Source organism: Mytilus trossulus, chromosome 3 (assembly GCF_036588685.1).
Source record: "Mytilus trossulus isolate FHL-02 chromosome 3, PNRI_Mtr1.1.1.hap1, whole genome shotgun sequence".
Taxonomy (NCBI): Eukaryota; Metazoa; Mollusca; class Bivalvia; order Mytilida; family Mytilidae; genus Mytilus; species Mytilus trossulus.
This window is the reverse complement of record NC_086375.1, coordinates 56,046,242-56,062,737: the sequence shown is the minus strand read 5'-3', so window position 1 is coordinate 56,062,737 and position 16,496 is coordinate 56,046,242. Positions and strand designations below refer to the sequence as shown.

The 16,496-nt window shown below is 30.7% G+C and overlaps 1 protein-coding gene across 1 annotated transcript in view; it reads right to left on the bottom strand.

Moving 5' to 3' along the window:
• The window catches only part of LOC134710892 (usherin-like), a 67,957-nt gene that overhangs the window by 16,851 nt on the left and 34,610 nt on the right, over window positions 1-16,496 (bottom strand). Inside the window, exons 34-49 of the mRNA XM_063571301.1 lie at window positions 16,327-16,477; window positions 15,574-15,713; window positions 14,437-14,573; window positions 13,977-14,112; window positions 12,762-13,061; window positions 12,207-12,425; window positions 11,663-11,854; window positions 6,639-6,884; window positions 6,055-6,267; window positions 3,592-3,794; window positions 2,903-3,111; window positions 2,213-2,312; window positions 1,816-1,961; window positions 1,320-1,450; window positions 713-900; window positions 359-509 (exon numbers count right to left, since the gene is read on the bottom strand). Coding sequence (XP_063427371.1) covers window positions 359-509; window positions 713-900; window positions 1,320-1,450; window positions 1,816-1,961; window positions 2,213-2,312; window positions 2,903-3,111; window positions 3,592-3,794; window positions 6,055-6,267; window positions 6,639-6,884; window positions 11,663-11,854; window positions 12,207-12,425; window positions 12,762-13,061; window positions 13,977-14,112; window positions 14,437-14,573; window positions 15,574-15,713; window positions 16,327-16,477 — 2,862 coding nt within the window. The remainder of the gene's footprint in view (window positions 1-358; window positions 510-712; window positions 901-1,319; window positions 1,451-1,815; window positions 1,962-2,212; window positions 2,313-2,902; window positions 3,112-3,591; window positions 3,795-6,054; window positions 6,268-6,638; window positions 6,885-11,662; window positions 11,855-12,206; window positions 12,426-12,761; window positions 13,062-13,976; window positions 14,113-14,436; window positions 14,574-15,573; window positions 15,714-16,326; window positions 16,478-16,496) is intronic.

Here is a 16,496-nt window from a genome sequence, read left to right as displayed (position 1 = left end):
TCAATTCTTTATATTAAATATTTTTACACTGGCCCAAGTATTTGCTTTACACCAGAAATCAGACTCTTATATTTATTCTTCCAAGTTCATCGGTTAAAGTATGCAAAAATTAAATTATAAAGGAACAGAGAATGCATTAATTTTAAAAATTCAATTCAAAGGGAGATAACTGTTTGAATCTCTTATCTGACAAACTCAGTTACTGGACAAATACAATCAATAAAATAAAACAATGTACATCTGTAGTTTGGTTTCTTTTGCTACTAAATATATAAAATACTGAAAGAAATTCTTGTTAAATCTATGCTGAAGGTGTAAAATTTTGTCTTCATAAGCTGTTAATTAAATGTATTCATACCAATTTGATTCTGTGAGATATCTGCACACACATGTGTCTCAGGATTATATGCTCCATGATTACAGCAACTTAATGTCTTAGAGATCTTTTCTAGTCCACAACATTTCTCATTAGCATTATCTTTACTGCTTTTATCAGAGTAAATGTGAACCTAAAATATGTGATTAAAAACATTAAATTCAAAAAATAGTTTGAAAATTTGATAAACAAGAGCAAATGTATTTTCACAAATAAAACTGAATACATGTAAAAAAGGCAATATTTGCATTAATTTTACACTAATCCTATACATATATCTTAATCAAAAACAAAATGAATTGATAAGTTTTCCATGAAATAAAATTCAATGCTTACCTTTTGGTGACCAGTATCAGCTGTACAACATAGTGAGGTTGTATTATCAACATATTCTGTATTACAACACTGGTACCCTATTGAATAGATGTAGGATGAGCCTTGCTTGTTATCACCACAACAAACTTTCAGTTCATCAATCAAGTTTTCACCACAACATTTTCTTTGGAATCCATCATACAGTTTGTCTTCAAAATGTAAAGAAAGAAAATAATTCAAAATAATCAAATACTTAAAACAACATGTCCACCCTAAAATTACAAAGAAAAGCTTTCACACTAAATTCAGAATACTATGCACTTTTTCTCAACATTCATTAGGTAAATGTTTTTATCTGAGATTCTTTATGCTTTTAATAAAACGTATGAGGAAATTGATTAAAAATGTATTTTTCAAATTTACTAATTAAATTGTTAAATTTTACTAAATGCTCATATGTTCCGTATTCTAATGCTAACATGTCGCCAGTAAACTTAATTTGTGACCATCAAATCCCCAATTGATGCCGTCGGAGCTTACAATACAATACAGTTATCTCCTAATTATAATATAAAACAATGATGTTTTCTGCATGTCTGATCTTATTTGCATTATGTATGAAACATACCCTGACAACAGACTTGTGAGCCTGAAGATGAATATGGTACAGAACCACAGCAGGTATCCCCATGACCAACCAATAATCTGCTCTCATAAAGATCAGGACAACACACCTGGCCTGGCAGTACTTCAGTATAACTACAGTGATAATTAAACTTTTCTATCAAACAAGAACCACAGACAATCTCCAACAGTTGATGTTGTATAATGTTTTTTTTAGGATGGAGAAAGTTATGAATGTTATTGGATCTTTATTGGACAATTGTTATCACTATTACATTCACTTACATTTTAAGATTAATTAGTCACCTGTATTTGGTTTACAGTACTTTAATAACCTAAAAAAATCTTTTAAATTTAAAAATGTATTCACCAAAATAAAAAATAAAATAAATGCTACATGTACCAACAAATGAAATACTTCTCATCCCAAGGGAATCAGACCATGGGGAAGACACTAAAAATATAAATCATTTTTAAATTCTAGCTGGGATAAACCATACCTATCTTTACAGCATTTGTAATTATCTTTCCTTAGATAGAACACTCCAGAGCAGCAGACAGCATCACCTGATGGTTTAGGAATATACATAGGTCCACAACAATCATAACCAGTCTTTAAGTCATACAAATTTCCTTCACAGCAAACCTACAATATAGTATATAAAATATTACAGCAAATACATTACATATTAAGATGACACTGTAAAAATGTCCTACCTGTTACAAATCTTGAATAACTTAAAATTCTGAAAAGTTTGAAACTGAGGTTGATGTAAAATGCTAGTTTTCCTTTGATAGGGAATTCAAGTACAAAGTATTGTGAACTTGTCATATATAATTTCTTAGATACAGAATTAATCCAAAAATTTGAACTAATCCACTTTAGAATGAACTAACCTTTGTTCCTGTATAACACTGTGTTCCACAGATATTCTCAAAAACACTGCATTGGACATATGAACACTTGGTCAGTTCTGGACTAAGGGTAGGTGGTGCTCTAAAAAAGTTTAATGCTAGGTTAATTGCCTTTGTTTAAAGAATTTCATATATACCCATTGATTTTTTTAATGCACATGTAGATGATATTGAAGACCCTGAATGTGAACAATTATACAATTTCTGTACATGCACCAGTCATATAGCAGTCCTGGTTGTACTTTATAAATCAATTACTTAAAATTACAATTATGTAAAAAAAAAATTTTTTTTAAATATAGTTTATGACATACAAGATTTTTTTTTTTAAATTCTTCTACACTTAAAATTAATGATTCAATGCCAATAAAGAGGTTTTTTTTATTACTGTGAATTCAGAAATTATTGTGAGGTTTTTATTAATGCGAATAATGCGACAGAGTTGTAAAGGCAATAATTAAAACTCGCAGTTTGTAACAATTTAACTGAATTAAGCATGACTTTTCTCAAAATCGTAAAAATTAAAATCGCATTTAACTTTAAAATGACAAATTGCAATAATAACTGCACGCAATTATTTCTGAATTTACGGTATAATGTATTTTGAAACATATTTTCATATTTTAAAAAATATTTCAGGGATAAATAATTTTAACCAAAACCATTACTGACATTTGTGAACATGGTTTCATCCTCTGTTTGATCAGTTCATACTTCAGTATTATACCATTCCCATTCTCTGGAGGTTTCCAACTTATATCTACTTCTGTTGGTGACACAGAGGTCACAGATGGGTGAAGAACACCCTGGGGTAGGGCCTCGACTGTGGTTACTAATACAGGTTCACTCTCAGTACAGTCAAATACAGTGCAAACCTCTATCTGTAAGGAAAAGTTATAGAAGTTGTGACAATGAAATGCCTTGTCAAATATTATGCTATTTGAGAGTCCTTGATTTTTTAATCTTTTTACTTAAAACAGAGATAAAAGAATAAGAAGCCAGATTGCAGCAGTATTTTCATTTACATGTTATTTTCCAAGATTTAAGGAAGACAAATAAGAAAAGTTTGCAAGTCTAGGCTGAAATTCATAAAAAATTCTACTTTTATAAATTTCACAGTATAATTTTAAGAACCTAATTAAATAAAACCTAATCTTTACAGAATATAGTGTTTAGATGTAGATCAGTTACCATATGACTTCCTACCTTTACAGAATACAAAGTGTTTAGACGTATATCAGTAATCATATGACTTCTTACCTTTACATATTATAGAGTATGGCCCTAGATCAGTGATTAGACCCTACCTTTACAGAATATAGAGTGTTAAGACATAGATTAGTAATGAAATGAATTCCTACCTTTACGGAATATACAGTGTATGGTTGTAGATCATTAACTATATATGATCCTGGATCTGTCATCTCTGTAGATATTCTGTTATTGATGATATGTATATAGTATCCTGTAATCTGACCATTAGGTATCAGAGGAGCTACCCAGGATACTCTCAGTGATGTATGACTCAGTACTGTTATCAATGGCTTAGACACACCATCAGGAGCTGTAATGAGTCAAGCACAGATTAACTGAAAATTTATCTGATATTTTTTTTCTGATTGAAGTTCCACTCTTGATATATAATTACATCCTTTATATATGAAATAATTAAAAGTTCAACTGATGTCTATCATGAACATTTCATTAAAAACTTTTAAATATCTTAATCAGAGATTGGTCAGAGATTGGTCAAGTCAACGTTGAAAGGAAAACTTAAAATTAATGCAAAGATATTTCTAAATCAGAAAATAATTGACAGTCTTTAAACTGACTGTACCAGTTAAAATATGACATTATGGGAATGTAACTGTTTGGGATATTTTGAATAATCCAAACACCATCACTCAGTGAAAGCAAGACTTGACAACTTATAGTAACTAGAGGCTCTTTCTAGAGGCTCTAAAGAGCCTGTGTCGCTCACCTTGGTGTATGTGAATTAAACAAAGGAAGCAGACAGTTCATGACAAAATTGTGTTTAGGTGATTGTGATGTGTTTGTACATCTTACTTTACTGAACATACTTGCTGCTTACAATTATCTCTATCTATAATGAACTTGTCCGTGTAGTTTCAGTGGAAAATGTTAGTAAAAATTTACCAATTTTATGAAAATTGTTAAAAATTGATTGTAAAGGACAATAACTTCTTAGGGGGTCAATTGACCATTTTGGTCATTTGACTTATTTTTGAGTCTTAAATTGCTGTACAGTATTGCTGTTTACAGTTTATCTTCATCTATTATAATATTCAAGATAATAACCAAAAAAAGTAAAATTACCTTAAAATTACCAATTTATGGGCAGCAACCCAACAATGGGTTGTCTGATTCATCTCAAAATTTCAGGGCAGATAGATCTTCACCTGATAAACAATTTTACCCCATGTCAGATTTGCTCTAAATGCTTTGGTTTTTGAATTTTAAGCCAAAAACTGCATTTTACCCCTATGTTCTATTTTTAGCCATGGCGGCCATCTTGCTTGGTTGGCAGGGTAATTAAACACAAACTTTAAACTAAATACATCAATGATGATTGTGGCCAAGTTTGGATTAATTTGGCCCGGTAGTTTCAGAGGAGAAGATTTTTGTAAAAGATCATGGATATTTACAAAAATGGTTAAAAATTGACTATAAAGGGCAATAACTCCTAAAGGGGTCAACTGACCATTTTGGTCATGTTGACCTATTTGTAAATCTTACTTTGCTGAACATTATTGCTGTTTACTGTTTATCTCCATCTATAATAATATTCAAGATGATAACCAAAAACAGTAAAATTTCCTTAAAATTACCAATTTAGGAGCAGCAACCCAACAATGGGTTGTCTGATTCATCTGAAAATTTCAGGGCAGATATATCTTGACCTGATAAACAATTTAACCCCATGTCAGATTTGCTCTTAATGCTTCGGTTTTTGAGTTATAAGCCGAAAACTGCATTTTACCCCTATGTTCTATTTTTAGCCATGGCAGCCATCTTGGATGGTTGGCTGGGTAATTAAACACAAACTTTAAACTAGATACATCAATGATGATTGTGGCCAAGTTTGGTTTAATTTGGCCCAGTAGTTTCAGAGGAGAAGATTTTTGTAAAAGATCATGGATATTTACGAAAAATGGTTAAAAATTGACTATAAAGGGCAATAACTCCTAAAGGGGTCAACTGACCATTTTGGTCATGTTGACTTATTTGTAAATCTTACTTTGCTGAACATTATTGCTGTTGACAGTTTATCTCCATCTATAATAATATTCAAGATAATAACCAAAAGCAGTAAAATTTCCTTAAAATTACCAATTTAGGGGCAGCAACCCAACAATGGGTTGTATGATTCATCTGAAAATTTCAGGGCAGATAGATCTTGACCTGATAAACAATTTTACCCCATGTCAGATTTGCTCTAAATGCTTTGGTTTTTGAGTTATAAGCCGAAAACTGCATTTTAACCCTATGTTCTATTTTTAGCCATGGCGGCCATCTTAGATGGTTGGCCGGGTAATTAAACACAAACTTTAAACTAGATACATCAATGATGATTGTGGCCAAGTTTGGCCCAGTAGTTTCAGAGGAGAAGATTTTTGTAAAAGTTAACGACGACGGACGCCAAGTGATGGGAAAAGCTCACTTGGCCTTTCGGCCAGGTGAGCTAATAAAAGGACAAAAACTCAGTCTCTGAAATTGTCCAGTAAGAATTTTTCAAATTTCATAAAGTGCAAATTAACATTTGGTAAAATTTGATTTCATAGATAATATATAAAGATAATTACCTCCATCCTTTGTAATTGTTGATTGTGGCTCACTGGTTATACTAGCCCCACCATGGATGATAATGGTGACATACACTTTATACCTAGTCATGGGGGTCAGGTTTTGTAGAAGGGTGTGGTCAACATTAGCACTGTGATGTTGAGTAAAGTTTCCAACAATACTGTATGCCTTCACTATGAATTCTTTAACTGAACCTTGTAAATCAATCACATCTGAAATAATTCAAACAAAGTGATTACAGGTACATTGTATTCAAAATTATGAGATTTCCTGAAATGATTATTTCAAATGAAGAATTTGTGAAAACTTATCAAAGGTACCAGGCTTATAATTTTATATGCAAGATACACATTTCCTCTATATAGGTTATGCTTAAATCATAACAGATGGAAGGCCAAATCTAATACAAAGATATACAAAAATATCATAAGGTATGACATCATGATGCTTTTAATTCACTTCTAATAAATAATGTTTTATGATGTCATAACTGACAAGTTGAAAAATAAATGTTTCTGATTTAGTTGTATATTCATAGCAGCCTCAGAAAAAGTAGTGTTTTACATAATAAATATTGCATTACCAGGAGTTATCCATTTCACTTCAATTGTTGTATGATCTACTGGAAAAACAGTCACTTCTGCAGCTTTCCTTGGAAATCCTCCATATGTGGTTACCTCCCTTGAATTGTTACTGGTTAACTGTCCAACATCATTATAAACTGTTACCCGGTATACAAAAGTTGTAAATAGTGGTAAGCCTGTGTCTTCAAACAGCGTTGAAGGTCCAAGGTACAGACTCTGCCAGATATCAAAGTTGGTAGCTGAAACTGAATGTATTTGAAATGTTACCATTTGGCAGTTTGTTCCTGTCAATACTTGAGAATTCAAGTCAGTCATGTATACTAATTGTGTAAATGAAAATGAGTTCAGTCTTTCAAAAATGATTATTAATATAATAAAGAATTAGGATATGTCATACAACTGATATAAGCCTCCATAATTTTTGTGTTGAATTAATAAGGAATTTTCAACATCTCATATCCTGTGATTAGTGTTCTTTACACAACAAAAGAGATACGGAAATTAATTTGTATCATTGTGAAGATTTTTCCAATTTTATTGATGTCTAAAAAATGTGTCCCAATACTTTTTTAGATCAATCTAAATTATTACTGCCAAAAAAATTAAGACCATTGAACAGTTTAGTATGGAAATAATGATAAAAGGCAAAACATTTTGGGTTTTGGTCTTGGAATGGTCTTTTCATCATGATGATGCTTCTGTTCAAGTTTGGTAAAATTCCAAAAAATTCTGATTGAGCTTTTTGATTTATTGCCAGAGGCAATTATTTTAAACTTCATGCATATAAACCATGAGAAACTACTAACAGTTAGTACAATATGAAGGTTGTGACAATGATAAAAGGTGGAAAATTTGGAATGCCACAGACTGTTTATGATTTTAAAATTACAACTGAATAAGATTATATTAAGATGGTTAAATTAATTTCAATTCATGTATTCAGTTTTGATGTTATATTTGTTATTCTCATATGATTTTGTCTAATGCTTAGTTCGTTTCTGTGTGTGTTACATTTAAATGTTGTGTTGTTGTTCTCTTCTTATATTTAATGTATTTCCCTCAGTTTCGGTTTGTACCCTGGATTTGTTTTTTTCTATCAATTTATGAGTGTCAAACAGCTGTATACTACTGTTGCCTTTATATAAAATACAAAATGAGAAAAAAATGCATAATATTTAAAAACTAATATAGAAATAAAACACAAAATCCTTGAATGCAAAAAGCTAGGTCGAATTGTGAGATGGGAAGGTATGTATAGAGTTATCTTAGGTAACCCAACTCTCCGGACCTAACATATTAGGATATACACTTGCATAATATATAAACCTATCATTTCCTATAAACAAACCTCAGATGGTTTGATATATTTGCATATTTCATTTCAGGGGAAACAAACTATTTTTAGATAAGGGGTTTTTGATGAAATTTTTCACTGATATTGTCAATACATCACATAGAAACATATTAAAGTGGTAACTACCAGCTATGAGCTTCAAATATTTTATTGACAAAAACTTCTAATGATTTATTAATTTTATTTATTTCTAGAGGAAAACCAATTTAATTAAGCTTCTTTCAAATCTCAGCTTTAAGATTTGATAAGTTATCCACCAGGACATTGTTAAGAAATATTTATAATCAATTAAAAACTGGAAAATCCCAGGTCAACTTTATAAATAGATTTCCCCTTATCTAAAAATAGAATTGTAAAGAAAGTAATAATTGATACCCATTTCATACAAATCAAAATATGCAAACACAAGAAATAAACAGATTGATAATTATATTGTTCAGATAAGGTAAAGGGGCAGTACATATAAACTGTCTTAAAAGTAAAATTGAACAAAAAGAATAATTTGTAAAATGAAAAACTTTTAATTTAATTCATGTGTGACAAAGAAAATAGTCTATGTACTTTTCACATGCATATGAATAAAAAACATATATTTAACCAGTCTAGAAAAGTTAGTGATGTTAAAAGAGACTTATCAGAATCTTTAATAAGTTTATATTTCTCTAAATGATGAAGAAAAAAATTAAGTTTTAACAACACAAAAACACTGACACGATTCTTCACATGAATATCAGAGGCAGATTTAGGGGGAGGTGTGACTGGAGCAGGCCCCTCTTAGGCAGTCAGTGGGCCCCAACTTATGAAAATTTCTGGATACGCCACTGAATATAAACCTCTTTGTTGGATCCTGCTCCTATTTGTTTTTTACATATACAATGTATATATATAAATCAAGAAAAACTGTAATACATTGAGATGAGAAATCACAACCAGAACACTTAAGGGAGGTTACCTTTCAAAAACCTTAATCTGACCCCAAGTAACAAGAACATGCCAAGTTGATTAACAAAAGGTACTTACAACAAAATCTCTATAATATTGGTTTTATAACAGGTATAGACTACAAAACAGTACAATCAGGTAAAGAATGATTACATTTTATAAAAGCAACCTCACATTATAATATAGGTTTTGCTACAGTAGAAAGCTGTACAGTTAAATCCTGTCCTTTGGTCTCTGGTGGATATTGTCTTAATGCCAATACAAAATCTCCTCATTTTTAATTTAAGTAGAAATCCATACCTTTAGCTATGAAAATTATACTATGCTACACTCTTATATCGAACAAACACATAAACCGTACAGGAAAACACAGTCTTGTGCAACGTCAAGAATAAAATTTGCATGTAAAGAATTTAATGCACAAGAAACAACTTAAACATATTAAATCTTGTTTCTAACTATAAATTATTTATTATCATTATTGTTGCATTGGAGGTTTTTATTTATAAAAATATAAGTATATATATCATATTAAGTTTTGTTTTTTATTCATTTTCTTATATAAATTATGGCTGTTGGTTTTCTCGTTTGAATTGTTTTACATTAATGTCTTATCGGGGCCTTTTATAGCCGACTATGCGGTATGGGCTTTGCTAATTGTTGAAGGCCGTATTGTGACCTATAGTTGTTAATGTCTGTGTCATTTTTGTCTTTTGTGGATTATAGTTGTCTCATTGGCAATCATACCACACCTTCTTTTTTTATATTAGTTGTAAAAGAATACTTCAAAAGAAGACTAAGTAAAACATTACTGTCAAAGAGAGAATGTACCAAAATGTTTGAACAGCAATCAAAATATTTATATAGGAAATAATAAAAGTTGAATACTTTTGATTTTGGCTTTTAACTGCAGTAACTAAACAGAAAGTATCTGATCATTCTGATGAAAAGATAACTATTTAATTGAAGCAGCAAAAAGAGCCTAGTCTAATGGTGAGCTGGAGATTTCTATTGAAATCATCTGATTTATAATGGATTAGATAACCAACTCTTCCGGACCAGGCATACTTAGTCACCACTCTGAACAGTATATATGTTCATTATTTTCTACAATTTGCTACCTAAGGGTATAGAATATTTGCATAATTTAGTTTGTAAAGGCAAAGGGAAGTAATAATTATTATTTTTCTTCACAGATCTATTTTTAGATTAGGGAATTTCTAATTTTAAACAGGCAGTATTCTTAGACAAAGGGTTTTCAAGTTTTCAATAACTGATTGAATGATGGAAAATATTTCAAAACTGTTTTAAACCTCAAAATGACAAAAAATAATTGAATTAAAATGGATAGTTTAGAGTAAGAGGAATAATAGAAATAAATCTTTCAGAAGTCATTGTAAATAAACTATTTATTAAGCCCATAGCCCTACAAACATATGTGACTTTAACCAAACTAGTCCCTACTGTGTATGTAGGTGTATGAATCAGCAAAAATCTAAGAAAAATTACCAAACCTAAACATAGAATGCTGTATAACAAATACAAATTGTTTCCCTTGAAATGAAATATGCAAATATAACAAAACATCAGATGAGTTTAGTAAGGAAATTATAGGTATAAATACACATGTAGTATCTATGTTAGTATGCTAGGTCCGGAAGAGTTGGGTTACCTAAGATATCTCTATACAAAACTTCCAACTCACAATTTGACCTATACTTTTGCATTCAAGAATTTTGTACATTATCATTTCTTTTTATCTATAAACCATGTATTTCTTTTCTTTTGTGTTGTATTTCTTCAATACAAACATCTCTAATAGCACTGAATAATATAAACTGACTTATCCCAAAAACATGGTGAAAAAACTTGACACTGCCAAACTGTCGATTAAATAGGAATCATTCCATTTTGTTATTCCTGAGAAAAGCCGTACTTTATAATTGATTTCATTCTGCATATTGAAATACCAAATTCTTGGCAATCACATTACAGAACTCAGTTCAATTTCTTGTATATTCCTCCATTAATTGTGGAGTACTACATAAAGGGTATAATTTTAGCAACTATATACACCTTAAAACATAAGGAAACATTTAATTATGTACAGAACTACAACAAAGATATGTTTCAAATGTTTTCTTCCAGTCAATTTTTTAAACTTTTTTTAACTGCAATTGTTTCAGTATCCACCAAAATATTTTATTGGGAATTATAAATCCACCAAAATAAAACCTGTCAAAATTCTTTGTTGACCCTCAATCTTGAAATTTTCCACCTGTGAAAACCCTGCTATAAAGTATTTGTTTGATGAACAGACAAATAGTTAAATGGTTGAATAGATATACAGATGACAAGGTGATAGCAATACAGCCTAAAAGCTTTCTCCTAGAGTGGTTATTATACTGAAGATTTATTTATTTTAGTGAGTATCAATTTCCATGTAATGAAGAAAACTTGCATTTTCATGGAAATTTAATTGTGTGGTTTTGCCAAACTCTACATACATAGCTTTAATACAGAATTTCTTTTTAACTCGTTAAACTTTTCAATTTGTGTTTCACCTGTATCCAAGAAACCCAAGAAAATTGGTATCCAACAAATTATAAATGAATCCACAGTAATCAGTTTTAAACATCTACTGTAATCACATTGTGTTTGAGTGCTGTATTGAATTATAAATGATTATGCCAGTTTTAAATTTATAATAAATAAGTCACTTCATACCTTCTAAAGGTTGTCTGAGTTTCATCCTAGAGAGTTCATATCGTATGTTTGGACCATTATCTCTACTTGGTGAAGACCAGGCTATAGATATAATTGTCTGTGATACCACTATAGGTAGAGGTGGGTCCTGTTCATCAGGCACTGTGGCATCAGTTCTTACAACAACAACTGTACTTTCGGTGCATCCAGCATCTACATATAAAAATACAGAAATATTTCAGTATAAATCCCTATAAAAGTAGTTGTTATTTTGCTGAATTAATGGTCTTTTCTACAATGATTTTTAAAATTATTCTAGTGGACAAGTGGAACTACATAAGAATCACATTTAAAATGTAAATTACTTCATTTGTGATCAAAACATTAAAAAAGGGGAGCCTCTTATTCAAACTTGTATTAACTTTTCATAGTTATAAACTATCATGAGATACTATTATTTCTTTTTTTCCTATTTAGTCCTACTGGATGCGTGAAAAAAGAGAAACATTTAAAAATTACAAATGTGTCCCAATAAAGATAGAAGTGATTGGAATGCATCTTTTACCTGTACAAGCTGTCAGAGTTATAAAATACTGTGTGTATGGAAACAGATCCTCAATCACCACAGTCTGTAAACTTGTATTCCTGATCTCAACACTAGGATAAGGTAACCGGATCATGTAGTATTCCAGTATACCATTAGGTTTTCTCGGAGGTTGCCATGTCATTTCTAATGATGTAGGGCTCATTTTCTGTACTGCTGGTGGCAACAATTCACTTGGTTCTTAATACAAAACATTATAGAATTAGTCAATTTTAGTTTTAATAATGTACAAACTAAACTTTAATGTTAGTATACAATTAATTCAAATCAAAACAAAACAAACATCATTTATTATGCATATTTTTCAAAATTCACAAAACTACATCACAATATATCTAAATTAGTAGGTAATGATGTTTTGTATATTTTGAATACACATGAAAAGTTGATATATATTCTTCATTAAACATTGCAATCTTAAATACAAATCATTTATAATATGAATAATTCTAGTTTTTAATCATAAACATTCTTACAAGACAACTTTTGCTAATTCACAATGACTTTATCACTTACTAGCTGACATTGTGGTAACAGCTGACCATGGTGTGAAAGAGGCCCCTGCATCATTTCTAACCATAATTCTGTAGTTGTAAGTAGTAAAGGGAGATAATTCAACAGATTCGTCCACATATGCTAGGTCAGTTGATGGTAATATTTGGGTAATGACTACAGGATTTGATTTTGTTTCTGGTGAATAGCGCTCTATAATGTATTCACTAATCAAACCATTTGGATGTACAGGTTCTAACCATGTAATAAGGACTGAAGTTGGGGTCAGAGAGGTCAAAGTTGGCATTGAAAACTCTTCTGGTACTGAAATCAGAAACATCCAAAATTGTATATTAAAATATTTATCTATTTATCTCTATTAGGTAAAAATATAACCTGATTTTTTTTGTACATGCATTTAAGGGGGCTTGCGGGTCTAAATCATTTTTTTTTAAATTTTATATAAGATTTCGCTATATTTTTCTATAAATGAACTTTATTTTATACTTAATAGAAAAATGAAATAAAAGAAGAACTTTATTACAGAAATCGCTTAAATTTTACAATTATTTAGTTAATGTACAGTTATTCGAAGAAAAAAACAATGAAAAATACAGGTCACCGATGAATTTTAAATGATATTTCAATTCTAATGCCAAAAAATGCTGTTTTTGCATCAAAGGGAGATAATTTGGAGCTTTTTCAATGATATCTACATTTTGAAAGTCACCCGACCCAAAATCAATTGATTTTTTGGAATGATTTTTGTCCCATATGATAAAGTAACAACTTCCAAAGGTAATAAATAAAATTTGTTATGAAAAATAAATGTTTATTTTTTTTTCTGAAAATCTTATACCAGTCTTAATACACAAATAAGTATCCAGAATACATGTGATCATTTGTTTGTAAAATAACAATGCATAGATTTTCCTGCGTCACTGTATCCCGGTGTTGTCTCATTGATGTTTACCACACACCTCCTTTTATACATACACAGAGACAGTGCAATCGTGAGTTAACAAAAAATTTGAAAAGTGTGTTTTTTTTCATGAAGAAGTATTTAATAGTTTTTATGTGAAAAGTTCTAATTGTGTTAAGTTTAATTTCATATTTATTACTACAAACATTAAAAAAATCTACAATAAGAGAAAAATTTCACAGAAAATTCCATTTTCATATATTTAACAAATATATAAAATAAGAAAATCAGTTTTATATTGAACTGACACAACTCACAGTCAGGCAAAGTCCTGATAATATTAGAAAGACTACTGTTGGTACATCCTCCAGATGTACAAGCCTCCACAATAAAACTGTACAGTTCAAATGGTGCTAAGTCTTCTATTGTTAGTGGCATTTCATCAAATGTAGCCTAAAATACAATTTGTGTAAAATATTAAGAATTTATGCTTTTAGTTCAGTGCAGTATTTCAAAACATATAATTTTTGTTTTTGTGTAAGATATTTAATGAATTCAAATTTAAACATGTGTAATATACCTTGAAATTTAGTAAACTTATTTCCCCCTGATCTTCTGTCAAACATCACTGCTTCAAAAAGTGTTTTTGTACTTTTGAAAAATCTGTGTCAGGGTTAAATATATGTTTACAGGAAATCAAATAAAAAAATCAAGTAATAAGGTAAAAATTCAGTAAATTAATAAAAAAAAATTGAAATAAAAGTTACAATTACTTACTGATTTTGCCAGTATTCCATTCACATATATCTTATATTCCGCTATGTATCCATTACTTATCAAGGGAGCCTGCCATGTCAAGTTGACAGACCTGGTTCCCATATCTACTATCATTGGAGGATCCAGTCCTATTGGTTCTGTAAAAACAATGATCTAATTTTTGACCAACGAAAAACTTTTTTGGCATGAAAATTGACCTACTGAAATATGTTATAAAAAAAAAGATCAATACATCCAACAGAATTTTATGAGAACTAAAATTAAATAAAAACATGTGAACCAATGGCTGATGGTTAAGGCTGTCTCCCTCCATAGAGATGGATATTTAAGGTAAAAACATGTTAACCAATGGCTGATGGATAAAGCTGTCTCCCTCCATAGAGATGGATATTTAAGGTAAAAACATGTGAACCAATGGCTGATGGATAAAGCTGTCTCCCTCCATAGAGATGGATATTTAAGGTATAAAGTTCATGCAAAACATGAGCTGTGTCAGATAGAAATATACCTTATGCAAATGAATATCAATACATTGGTTATAAACCTATTTTTAAAAAAAAACTTTATGCAAAGTCTTTAAATGTTTGAAAATTGAGTTGATAAAGAACCCTATAAAACAAACCAAAATTCACTTGTTATTACTAATATGAATGTTCCAAAATCAATCAAGGTCTGTACATGTATGAATTCACTTACAGAGGGAGGGTAGGAGGGGTCCTGATCCCGAAATACCGGGCTTAAAAATACGAAATCACGAAATCCTGGGCTTAAAAACACAAAATCCTGATGTCCAGTAATTCAAAAAAAGATTTCCGGATCCCGAAAGGGTCAATCCCGAAATCCTGAGCTTAAAAACACCCGATCCCTAAGTTCTGATAAAGGTCCTATCCCCCACCTTACAGCTCATATTGAAATAATTCAGAGTATCATGTGTCTGATAGATCTACAGCTGCACCACAAGAGCATGATATGCCCTTCCCCTTGTAAAAAAACACCCATAATAAATGATTTTGGAATAACAAAGGGGTTAACAACTTATTTCTCATCACTATCAAGCTGCCACAAAAAATTGACAGTATTTCTATTTCACAGTAAATGACAAAAGTGTTATGGAAATATCTTTATGAATCAACTCACTATCTTGTAAAGTTACAATCATCACCCATGGAGAATAAGTAGAACCTTGACTGTTAGTAGCCTTTATCCTGAAGTCATATTCCATATAGGGTTGTAGCTGCTGCTTTGTATAGATGTAAGATGTCGTTGGTCCAAATATACTGTAAAACAAGGATACAAACCTATTATGTTTCTGTAATATCAAATTATTCTAACACAACTGATGGAATATTCCTTATTAATTAATTGTTTGAAACATCATGAACTGATGAAATATTCCTTAATAATAAATTGTTTGAAACATCATGTTTAAAAAGTGAAACTGTGGCTACTACTCCCTGATGATACCCTCACCCAAGTATTTCGATAAACAGGAAGTTGTTGAGTGATGAACCTGAAAACACAATACAGGGTATAAATGACTTATATAAAACCTGAAACCAAATTTCAGAAATCCTTGTAATGTCCTTTCTGATTAAACTTGACAAACATTTTTAACTTGGGTACCCATTTGTAAAATGAAGTAAGTGTTCAGTAAACAGGAAGTTGTTCTGTGATGATTCTCAAAAACCTATCACACAGTATAGCTGACTCATATAAACCCTGAAACCAAATTTCAGAAATCCTTGCAATGTAGTTCCTCAGAAAGATACCACGAAAAATGTTCATGGACAGACTGACGGACAAAAGTTAGGTAAAACAGTATCCCCTCCCACTTTTTTAAAGCTAGGATATAAATATCCTTATCAAATATATCACTATAGAATGACTTACTCTTTGACCATAGTAGAGTTGTTACGATCCCTAAATTGTATAACATAAACTGGTGCATCTTTAGCATTCTGTCTACCAACTGAGGCCCACGTTGCTGTGACTGAGGTCGATGTCTGTGATAGAACTGTAGGGGGCTCCACACCATCAGGGGCTGAAAACATGCATGTATT